Source organism: Oncorhynchus clarkii, unplaced genomic scaffold, assembly GCF_045791955.1.
Source record: "Oncorhynchus clarkii lewisi isolate Uvic-CL-2024 unplaced genomic scaffold, UVic_Ocla_1.0 unplaced_contig_8883_pilon_pilon, whole genome shotgun sequence".
Taxonomy (NCBI): domain Eukaryota; kingdom Metazoa; phylum Chordata; class Actinopteri; order Salmoniformes; family Salmonidae; genus Oncorhynchus; species Oncorhynchus clarkii.
In genome coordinates this window covers 5,001-17,500 of record NW_027258555.1, presented here as the reverse complement: position 1 = coordinate 17,500, position 12,500 = coordinate 5,001, and the positions used below count along the sequence as shown (strand labels likewise).

The window sequence follows — 12,500 nt, the reverse complement described above, 5'->3', positions numbered from 1 at the left end:
GTGGGTCTAGGGTGTCAGGTAGGGTGGAGGTGATATGGTCCTTGACTAGTCTCTCAAAGCACTTCATGATGACGGAAGTGAGTGCTACGGGGCGGTAGTCGTTTAGCTCAGTTACCTTAGCTTTCTTGGGAACAGGGACAATGGTGGCCCTCTTGAAGCATGTGGGAACAGCAGACTGGGATAAGGATTGATTGAATAAGTCCGTAAACACACCAGCCAGCTGGTCTGCGCATGCTCTGAGGGCGCGGCTGGGGATGCCGTCTGGGCCTGCAGCCTTGCGAGGGTTAACACGTTTAAATGTTTTACTCACGTCGGCTGCAGTGAAGGAGAGTCCACAGGTTTTGATTGCGGGCCGTGTCAGTGGCACTGTATTGTCCTCAAAGCGGGCAAAAAAGTTATTTAGTCTGTCTGGGAGCAAGACATCCTGGTCCGTGACGGGGCTGGATTTCTTCCTGTAGTCCGTGATTGACTGTTGACCCTGCCACATACCTCTTGTGTCTGAGCCGTTGAATTGTGACTCTACTTTGTCTCTATACTGACGCTTAGCTTGTTTGATTGCCTTGCGGAGGGAATAGCTACACTGTTTGTATTAGGGTCATGTTTCCGGTCACCTTGCCCTGGTTTAAAGCAGTGGTTCGCGCTTTCAGTTTCACGCGAATGCTGCCATCAATCCACGGTTTCTGGTTTGGGAATGTTTTAATCGTTGCTATGGGAACGACATTGTCAATGCACTTTCTAATGAACTTTCTCATTGAATCGGTGTATTCATCAATGTTGTTGTTGGAAGCAATGAGGGAAACTATCCCAGTCCACGTGATCGAAGCAGTCTTGAAGCGTGCAGTCAGATTTGTCGGACCAGCGTTGAACAGACCTGAGCGTGGGTGCTTCTTGTTTTAGTTTCTGTCTGTAGGCAGGGAGCAACAAAATGGAGTCGTGGTCAGCTTTTCCGAAAGGAGGGCGGGGGAGGGCCTTATATGCGTCGCGGAAGTTAGAATAACTGATGATCCAGGGTTTTACCAGCCCTGGTGGCACAATCGTTATGCTGATACAATTTAGGGAGTCTTGTTTCCAGTTTGCAAAGAGTCAACTAAATAAATAAATAAACAGTTGTATTCATGCGTTTTATTGACAAATGCCAATACAAAACATAAGATCCGCCAAAGCAAAAACAAGTACAGAAATGGTTTGCTCACTGGGAAATATCCAACTAGTCAGTGACAACTGTGTGGAGTTTGTGACAGCAACTACGTAAACGTATTACAGTGTTATAGACTCTATGATCCTATGATCTATGTAGAAGAACCCCTTACAGTATTATAGACACTATGTCCTGGGATTTCATATGATCTATGTAGAAGAACCCCTTAGAGTATTATAGACACTATGTCCTGGGATTTCCTATGATCTATGTAGAAGAACCTTACCTTCTAGCGACTCTTCTGTAGCTTGTGAGGTCATAGACCTAAACATGTCACACGTGCGTGTTCCTGAGAGCCTCAGCCATGTGTGAGGTGGATACTGTTGTTAAGCCCATAACCATGTGTGTGAGGTGGATACTGTTGTTAAGCCCATAACCATGTGTGTGAGGTGGATACTGTTGTTAAGCCCATAACCATGTGTGTGAGGTGGATACTGTTGTTAAACCCATAACCATGTGTGTGAGGTGGATACTGTTGTTAAACCCATAACCATGTGTGTGAGGTGTCTTCTGTTGTTAAGCCCATAACCATGTGTGTGAGGTGGATACTGTTGTTAAACCCATAACCATGTGTGTGAGGTGGATACTGTTGTTACACCCATAACCATGTGTGTGAGGTGGATACTGTTGTTAAGCCCATAACCATGTGTGTGAGGTGGATACTGTTGTTAAACCCATAACCATGTGTGTGAGGTGGATACTGTTGTTAAACCCATAACCATGTGTGTGAGGTGGATACTGTTGTTAAACCCATAACCATGTGTGTGAGGTGGATACTTTTGTTAAACCCATAACCATGTGTGTGAGGTGGATACTGTTGTTACAAAGTATGTTTGTTTAAGACGACCAAGAAACAGTCAGATTGGCCCTGATTTAGCCCACTGCAGTAAAAGGTTTTAAAAGGGGTTGGAAGTCCTAAATCACGCCGACGGGACGACGGTGAGATTCACTGGCTTAAACAACAGCACAGGGTAATACTGTAACTATTCCTGACTGTTGAGCCCAAGTGAAGACTGTAAATACGGCCCCATACTGACATCATATGGGCTTCTGGTTAAATGTCGCAGTAAGAAGATGCAGAGGGGTTTCAGGTGACATTATATTATAAACTGTCTCCATACAGAAGTCTCTTCCTCTCAGCGTCCAGCAGTCTGTGCCCAGGGGTCGCTCCGCCTTACTGAAGGGTTAGAGGTCAGGCTTAGGGTCTGGGTTAGGGGCCAGGGTCTGGGTTAGGAGCCAGGGTTAGGGTCTGGGTTAGGGGTCAGGGTTAGGGTCTGGGTTAGGGGTCAGGGTTAGGGTCTAGGGTCAGGGTTAGGGTCTGGGTTAGGGGTCAGGGTCTGGGTTAGGGGCCAGGGTCTGGGTTAGGAGCCAGGGTTAGGGTCTGGGTTAGGGGCCAGGGTTAGGGTCTGGGTTAGGAGCCAGGGTTAGGGTCTGGGTTAGGGGTCAGGGTTAGGGTCTGGGTTAGAGGTCAGACTTAGGGTCTGGGTTAGAGGTCAGGCTTAGGGTCTGGGTTAGGGGCCAGGGTTAGGGTCTGGGTTAGGGGCCAGGGTTAGGGTCTGGGTTAGGGGTCAGGCTTAGGGTCTGGGTTAGGGGTCAGGGTTAGGGTCTGGATTAGGGGTCAGGGGTCTGGGTTAGGGGTCAGGGTTAGGGGCCAGGGTTAGGGTCTGGGTTAGGGGTCAGGATCTGGGTTAGGGGTCAGGGTCTGGGTTAGGGTCTGGGTTAGGGGTCAGGGTTAGGGTCTGGGTTATGGGCCAGGATTAGGGGTTAGGGTCTGGGGTCAGGGTCTGGGTTAGGGGTCAGGGTCTGGGTTAGGGGTCAGGGTTAGGGTCTGGGTTAGGGGTCAGGTTGAGGGTCTGGGTTAGGAGTCAGGATTAGGGGTTAGGGTCTGGGGTCAGGGTCTGGGTTAGGGGTCAGGGTCTGGGTTAGGGGTCAGGGTTAGGGTTAGGGTCTGGGTTAGGGGTAAGGGTCTGGGTTAGGGGTCAGGGTTAGGGTCTGGGTTAGGGGTCAGGTTTAGGGTCTGGGTTAGGGGTCAGGTTTAGGGTCAGGGTTAGGGGTCAGGGTTAGGGGTCAGGTTTAGGGTCTGGGTTAGGGGTCAGGGTTAGGGGTCAGGGATCTTACCCTCAGCGTCCAGCAGTCTGTCTATGCCCAGGGTTTGCTCAGCCTTGCTGAAGGCGTGATCCAATCTCTCCATGGCACTCTTCTGCTTCTCCACAATGCTCCAATCAAACAGCTCGGGCCTGCAGGGGGCAGGAACAGAATGAGCCAATCAGATTCATCCTCTAAACATCCTCTAGCCAATCAGACCACTCTGTTCCAGACTAAATGCCAACAGGTAAAGGAGTAGAAGAGCTGATTGGATGATGACTGGGCAGATTAGGGCTTTTAGTGTTCTGAGGGCTAACATCTGACCTGCAACCTGTGGATGAGTGTTATGGATGCATGTCTCTGACCTGACTCGACTGATTAAGATTTAACATAGTGAAAACTAATGAAATGTTGATTTTTCTCTATCAGGAAAGGAGGGTGTGTCCACTACCAAGTATTCTGATGAGTTTAACAATGATTCTGTATCTCTCCCTGTGAAATGCTTCCTGAGGCCCGCTGCCTTGGGAGAGCAGTTAGTCAAACTCTGCAGGTCTATAAAGGAACCAGAAAACAGATGTTAAGAGAGCTCCCAATTCAAATCAAAGTTTATTTGTGACGTGCGCCGAATACAACAGGTGTAGTAGACCTTACAGTGAAACGCTTACTGACAGGCTCTTGCCTATAAACAGGAGGTACCGGTACAGAGTCCATGTGCAGGGGCACCGCTTAGTGGAGGTAGTTGAGGTAATATGTACATGTAGGTAGAGTTAAAGTGACAGTGCATAGATAATTAACAGAGAGCAGCAGCAGCACAACAGAGAGGGTGGAGGGGACGACAATGCAGATAGTCTGGGTGGCCATTTGATTAACTCTTCAGGAGTCTTATCTCTTGGGTGTAGAAGCTGTTAAGAAGCGTTTTGGACCTAGACTTAAGGCCCAATGAAGTAAGGCCTGGACATTAGTTTGTTGTTGCCCTACGTTTTACACACACACATACCTGCATACACACACAACCCACCCATCTATACTGATGTATTATGTGTTGATACAGCGGGTGATGTATTATGTGTTGATACAGAGGGTGATGTATTTATTATGTGTTGATACAGTGGGTGATGTATTATGTGTTAGTGGTGTTGATACAGAGGGTGATGTATTATGTGTTAGTGGTGTTGATACAGAGGGTGATGTATTATGTGTTAGTACAGTGGGTGATGTATTATGTGTTAGTGGTGTTGATACAGAGGGTGATGTATTATGTGTTAGTGGTGTTGATACAGTGGGTGATATATGATGTGTTGATACAGTGGGTGATGTATTATGTGTTAGTGGTGTTGATACAGTGGGTGATATATTATGTGTTGATACAGTGGGTGATGTATTATGTGTTAGTGGTGTTGATACAGTGGGTGATGTATTATGTGTTAGTGGTGTTGATACAGTGGGTGATATATTATGTGTTGATACAGTGGGTGATGTATTATGTGTTAGTGGTGTTGATACAGCGGGTGATGTATTATGTGTTAGTGGTGTTGATACAGAGGGTGATGTATTATGTGTTAGTGGTGTTGATACAGCGGGTGATGTATTATGTGTTAGTGGTGTTGATACAGCGGGTGATGTATTATGTGTTGATACAGTGGGTGATGTATTATGTGTTAGTGGTGTTGATACAGAGGGTGATGTATTATGTGTTGATACAGAGGATGATGTATTATGTGTTAGTGGTGTTGATACAGAGGGTGATGTATTATGTGTTAGTGGTGTTGATACAGAGGGTGATGTATTATGTGTTGATACAGAGGGTGATGTATTATGTGTTGATACAGCGGGTGATGTATTATGTGTTAGTGGTGTTGATACAGAGGGTGATGTATTATGTGTTAGTGTTGTTGATACAGAGGGTGATGTATTATGTGTTAGTGGTGTTGATACAGTGGGTGATGTATTATGTGTTAGTGTTGTTGATACAGAGGGTGATGTATTATGTGTTAGTGTTGTTGATACAGAGGGTGATGTATTATGTGTTGATACAGAGGGTGATGTATTATGTGTTAGTGGTGTTGATACAGCGGGTGATGTATTATGTGTTGATACAGCGGGTGATGTATTATGTGTTGATACAGAGGGTGATGTATTATGTGTTAGTGGTGTTGATACAGAGGGTGATGTATTATGTGTTAGTGTTGTTGATACAGAGGGTGATGTATTATGTGTTAGTGGTGTTGATACAGAGGGTGATGTATTATGTGTTAGTGGTGTTGATACAGTGGGTGATGTATTATGTGTTAGTGTTGTTGATACAGTGGGTGATGTATTATGTGTTGATACAGCGGGTGATGTATTATGTGTTGATACAGCGGGTGATGAATATGTGTTAGTACAGAGGGTGATGTATTATGTGTTAGTGGTGTTGATACAGTGGGTGATGTATTATGTGTTAGTACAGAGGGTGATGTATTATGTGTTAGTGGTGTTGATACAGCGGGTGATGTATTATGTGTTAGTGTTGTTGATACAGAGGGTGATGTATTATGTGTTAATACAGAGGGTGATGTATTATGTGTTAATACAGAGGGTGATGTATTATGTGTTAGTGTTGTTAATACAGAGGGTGATGTATTATGTGTTAATACAGTGGGTGATGTATTATGTGTTAGTGGTGTTGATACAGCGGGTGATGTATTATGTGTTAGTGGTGTTGATGCAGAGGGTGATGTATTATGTGTTGATACAGCGGGTGATGTATTATGTGTTGATACAGAGGGTGATGAATATGTGTTAGTGGTGTTGATACAGAGGGTGATGTATTATGTGTTAGTGGTGTTGATACAGCGGGTGATGAATATGTGTTAGTGGTGTTGATACAGCGGGTGATGAATATGTGTTAGTGGTGTTGATACAGAGGGTGATGTATTATGTGTTGATACAGCGGGTGATGTATTATGTGTTAGTGGTGTTGATACAGTGGGTGATGTATTATGTGTTAGTGGTGTTGATACAGCGGGTGATGTATTATGTGTTAGTGTTGTTGATACAGAGGGTGATGTATTATGTGTTAATACAGAGGGTGATGTATTATGTGTTAGTGGTGTTGATACAGAGGGTGATGTATTATGTGTTGATACAGTGGGTGATGTATTATGTGTTGATACAGCGGGTGATGTATTATGTGTTAGTGGTGTTGATACAGCGGGTGATGTATTATGTGTTAATACAGAGGGTGATGTATTATGTGTTAGTGGTGTTGATACAGTGGGTTATGTATTATGTGTTAGTGGTGTTGATACAGAGGGTGATGTATTATGTGTTAGTGGTGTTGATACAGAGGGTGATGTATTATGTGTTGATACAGCGGGTGATGTATTATGTGTTGATACAGAGGGTGATGTATTATGTGTTAGTGGTATTGATACAGAGGGTGATGTATTATGTGTTAGTGGTATTGATACAGAGGGTGATGTATTATGTGTTAGTGGTATTGATACAGAGGGTGATGTATTATGTGTTAGTGGTATTGATACAGCGGGTGATGTATTATGTGTTGATACAGCGGGTGATGTATTATGTGTTAATACAGAGGGTGATGTATTATGTGTTAGTGGTGTTGATACAGAGGGTGATGTATTATGTGTTGATACAGAGGGTGATGTATTATGTGTTAGTGGTGTTGATACAGAGGGTGATGTATTATGTGTTGATACAGAGGGTGATGTATTATGTGTTAGTGGTGTTGATACAGAGGGTGATGTATTATGTGTTAGTGGTGTTGATACAGAGGGTGATGTATTATGTGTTGATACAGAGGGTGATGTATTATGTGTTAGTGGTGTTGATACAGCGGGTGATGTATTATGTGTTGATACAGAGGGTGATGTATTATGTGTTAGTGGTGTTGATACAGAGGGTGATGTATTATGTGTTAGTGTTGTTGATACAGAGGGTGATGTATTATGTGTTAGTGGTGTTGATACAGTGGGTGATGTATTATGTGTTGATACAGCGGGTGATGTATTATGTGTTGATACAGAGGGTGATGTATTATGTGTTAGTGGTGTTGATACAGCGGGTGATGTATTATGTGTTGATACAGAGGGTGATGTATTATGTGTTAGTGGTGTTGATACAGAGGGTGATGTATTATGTGTTAGTGTTGTTGATACAGAGGGTGATGTATTATGTGTTAGTGGTGTTGATACAGAGGGTGATGTATTATGTGTTAGTGGTGTTGATACAGTGGGTGATGTATTATGTGTTGATACAGCGGGTGATGTATTATGTGTTGATACAGAGGGTGATGTATTATGTGTTAGTGGTGTTGATACAGAGGGTGATGAATATGTGTTAGTGGTGTTGATACAGCGGGTGATGTATTATGTGTTGATACAGAGGGTGATGTATTATGTGTTAGTGGTGTTGATACAGAGGGTGATGTATTATGTGTTAGTGGTGTTGATACAGAGGGTGATGTATTATGTGTTGATACAGAGGGTGATGTATTATGTGTTAGTGGTGTTGATGCAGCGGGTGATGTATTATGTGTTAGTGGTGTTGATACAGTGGGTGATGTATTATGTGTTAGTGTTGTTGATACAGTGGGTGATGTATTATGTGTTGATACAGCGGGTGATGTATTATGTGTTGATACAGCGGGTGATGAATATGTGTTAGTGGTGTTGATACAGAGGGTGATGTATTATGTGTTGATACAGCGGGTGATGTATTATGTGTTAGTGGTGTTGATACAGCGGGTGATGTATTATGTGTTAGTGGTGTTGATACAGTGGGTGATGTATTATGTGTTAGTACAGAGGGTGATGTATTATGTGTTAGTGGTGTTGATACAGCGGGTGATGTATTATGTGTTAGTGTTGTTGATACGGAGGGTGATGTATTATGTGTTAATACAGAGGGTGATGTATTATGTGTTAGTGTTGTTAATACAGAGGGTGATGTATTATGTGTTAATACAGTGGGTGATGTATTATGTGTTAGTGGTGTTGATACAGCGGGTGATGTATTATGTGTTAGTGGTGTTGATACAGAGGGTGATGTATTATGTGTTGATACAGCGGGTGATGTATTATGTGTTGATACAGAGGGTGATGTATTATGTGTTAGTGGTGTTGATACAGCGGGTGATGTATTATGTGTTAGTGTTGTTGATACAGCGGGTGATGTATTATGTGTTGATACAGAGGGTGATGAATATGTGTTAGTGGTGTTGATACAGAGGGTGATGTATTATGTGTTAGTGGTGTTGATACAGCGGGTGATGAATATGTGTTAGTGGTGTTGATACAGCGGGTGATGAATATGTGTTAGTGGTGTTGATACAGAGGGTGATGTATTATGTGTTGATACAGCGGGTGATGTATTATGTGTTAGTGGTGTTGATACAGCGGGTGATGTATTATGTGTTAGTGGTGTTGATACAGCGGGTGATGTATTATGTGTTAGTGTTGTTGATACAGAGGGTGATGTATTATGTGTTAATACAGAGGGTGATGTATTATGTGTTAGTGGTGTTGATACAGCGGGTGATGTATTATGTGTTAGTGTTGTTGATACAGAGGGTGATGTATTATGTGTTAATACAGAGGGTGATGTATTATGTGTTAGTGGTGTTGATACAGAGGGTGATGTATTATGTGTTGATACAGTGGGTGATGTATTATGTGTTGATACAGCAGGTGATGTATTATGTGTTAATACAGAGGGTGATGTATTATGTGTTAGTGGTGTTGATACAGTGGGTGATGTATTATGTGTTAGTGGTGTTGATACAGAGGGTGATGTATTATGTGTTCGTGGTGTTGATACAGAGGGTGATGTATTATGTGTTGATACAGCGGGTGATGTATTATGTGTTGATACAGAGGGTGATGTATTATGTGTTAGTGGTATTGATACAGAGGGTGATGTATTATGTGTTAGTGGTATTGATACAGAGGGTGATGTATTATGTGTTAGTGGTATTGATACAGAGGGTGATGTATTATGTGTTAGTGGTATTGATACAGCGGGTGATGTATTATGTGTTGATACAGCGGGTGATGTATTATGTGTTAATACAGAGGGTGATGTATTATGTGTTAGTGGTGTTGATACAGCGGGTGATGTATTATGTGTTAGTGTTGTTGATACAGAGGGTGATGTATTATGTGTTAATACAGAGGGTGATGTATTATGTGTTAGTGGTGTTGATACAGAGGGTGATGTATTATGTGTTGATACAGTGGGTGATGTATTATGTGTTGATACAGCGGGTGATGTATTATGTGTTAGTGGTATTGATACAGAGGGTGATGTATTATGTGTTGATACAGCGGGTGATGTATTATGTGTTAGTGGTGTGTATACAGAGGGTGATGTATTATGTGTTAGTGGTATTGATACAGCGGGTGATGTATTATGTGTTAGTGGTGTTGATACAGTGGGTGATGTATTATGTGTTGATACAGCGGGTGATGTATTATGTGTTAGTGGTGTTGATACAGCGGGTGATGTATTATGTGTTAGTGGTGTTGATACAGCGGGTGATGTATTATGTGTTAGTGGTGTTGATACAGTGGGTGATGTATTATGTGTTAGTGGTGTTGATACAGCGGGTGATGTATTATGTGTTAGTGGTGTTGATACAGTGGGTGATGTATTATGTGTTGATACAGAGGGTGATGTATTATGTGTTAGTGGTGTTGATACAGCGGGTGATGTATTATGTGTTAGTGGTGTTGATACAGCGGGTGATGTATTATGTGTTAGTGGTGTTGATACAGTGGGTGATGTATTATGTGTTAGTGGTGTTGATACAGCGGGTGATGTATTATGTGTTAGTGGTGTTGATACAGTGGGTGATGTATTATGTGTTAGTGGTGTTGATACAGTGGGTGATGTATTATGTGTTAGTGGTGTTGATACAGCGGGTGATGTATTATGTGTTAGTGGTGTTGATACAGAGGGTGATGTATTATGTGTTAGTGGTGTTGATACAGTGGGTGATGTATTATGTGTTAATACAGAGGGTGATGTATTATGTGTTAGTGGTGTTGATACAGTGGGTGATGTATTATGTGTTAGTGGTGTTGATACAGAGGGTGATGTATTATGTGTTGATACAGAGGGTGATGTATTATGTGTTAGTGGTGTTGATACAGCGGGTGATGTATTATGTGTTGATACAGAGGGTGATGTATTATGTGTTAGTGGTGTTGATACAGCGGGTGATGTAATATGTGTTGATACAGCGGGTGATGTATTATGTGTTGATACAGAGGGTGATGTATTATGTGTTAGTGGTGTTGATACAGAGGGTGATGTATTATGTGTTAGTGGTGTTGATACAGAGGGTGATGTATTATGTGTTAGTGGTGTTGATACAGCGGGTGATGTAATATGTGTTGATACAGCGGGTGATGTATTATGTGTTAGTGGTGTTGATACAGAGGGTGATGTATTATGTGTTAGTGGTGTTGATACAGTGGGTGATGTATTATGTGTTAGTGGTGTTGATACAGAGGGTGATGTATTATGTGTTAGTGGTGTTGATACAGAGGGTGATGTATTATGTGTTGATACAGCGGGTGATGTGTTATGTGTTGATACAGAGGGTGATGTATTATGTGTTAGTGGTGTTGATACAGAGGGTGATGTATTATGTGTTAGTGGTATTGATACAGAGGGTGATGTATTATGTGTTAGTACAGAGGGTGATGTATTATGTGTTAGTACAGAGGGTGATGTATTATGTGTTAGTGGTGTTGATACAGCGGGTGATGTATTATGTGTTGATACAGCGGGTGATGTATTATGTGTTAATACAGAGGGTGATGTATTATGTGTTAGTACAGTGGGTGATGTATTATGTGTTAGTGGTGTTGATACAGAGGGTGATGTATTATGTGTTAGTGGTGTTGATACAGAGGGTGATGTATTATGTGTTGATACAGCGGGTGATGTATTATGTGTTGATACAGAGGGTGATGTATTATGTGTTAGTGGTGTTGATACAGTGGGTGATGTATTATGTGTTGATACAGAGGGTGATGTATTATGTGTTGATACAGAGGGTGATGTATTATGTGTTAGTGGTGTTGATACAGAGGGTGATGTATTATGTGTTGATACAGCGGGTGATGTATTATGTGTTAGTACAGTGGGTGATGTATTATGTGTTAGTGGTGTTGATACAGAGGGTGATGTATTATGTGTTGATACAGCGGGTGATGTATTATGTGTTAGTACAGTGGGTGATGTATTATGTGTTGATACAGTGGGTGATGTAATATGTGTTGATACAGCGGGTGATGTATTATGTGTTAGTGGTGTTGATACAGTGGGTGATGTATTATGTGTTGATACAGTGGGTGATGTAATATGTGTTGATACAGCGGGTGATGTATTATGTGTTAGTGGTGTTGATACAGTGGGTGATGTATTATGTGTTAATACAGTGGGTGATGTATTATGTGTGGACTTGTTATTGGGTTTGAGTTGGTTCTTCACGGGTGAGAAAGGCTGCACCTTAAAGGACACGTAAATAACAGCTTCTGAAGTCTACTGTCACGAATTCTGATGGGAATTGTACTGAAAAACAATGTGACCTGGAACAGAGGTTGTTTTGAACATTTTTAAATATTTAGTCTAAGTAAAGGAGAAGAAAGGGAAAGAGCTGAGGATCAGCTAGCAGGTCATCTACCCACAGGAACTTTTATTAACTGTAACCTTTAACCTCTGTGTTGACCTCTGTCCTGACTTCCTGCTGAGGCGGATCAGCCTCACTAGAAAGGCCAGAGGTTGAAAGGTGAATGTAACAAGTAATGCAGATATTTCTGACAGAGTGTATTGCTGCTTTGTTTTGATTTAGTTTCTTTCTCCAAGGGTTTTATTCATCCACCTCCATCTACCATCTACTTCCATCTACCTCCCTGTACCTCCATCTACCATCTACCTCTATCCACCTCCATCTACCTCCATCCACCTCCATCTACCTCCATCTACCTCCCTGTACCTCCCTGTACATCCATCTACCTCCCTGTACCTCCCTGTACCTCCATCTACCTCCCTGTACCTCCATCTACCTCCCTGTACCTCCCTGTACCTCCCTGTACCTCCCTGTACCTCCATCTACCATCTACCTCTATCCACCTCCATCTACCTTCATCCACCTCCATCTACCTCCATCTACCTCTCTGTACCTCCCTGTACCTCCATCTAC

At 42.6% G+C, this 12,500-nt stretch overlaps 1 protein-coding gene across 1 annotated transcript in view; it reads right to left on the bottom strand.

Annotated features, from left to right (window-relative positions):
- LOC139397345 (dystrophin-like) overlaps positions 1-12,500 on the bottom strand; it is a gene marked incomplete at its 3' end in the record, with an annotated part of 61,525 nt that overhangs the window by 45,875 nt on the left and 3,150 nt on the right. The window contains exon 2 of the mRNA XM_071144101.1: positions 3,317-3,435. Coding sequence (XP_071000202.1) covers positions 3,317-3,435 — 119 coding nt within the window. The remainder of the gene's footprint in view (positions 1-3,316; positions 3,436-12,500) is intronic.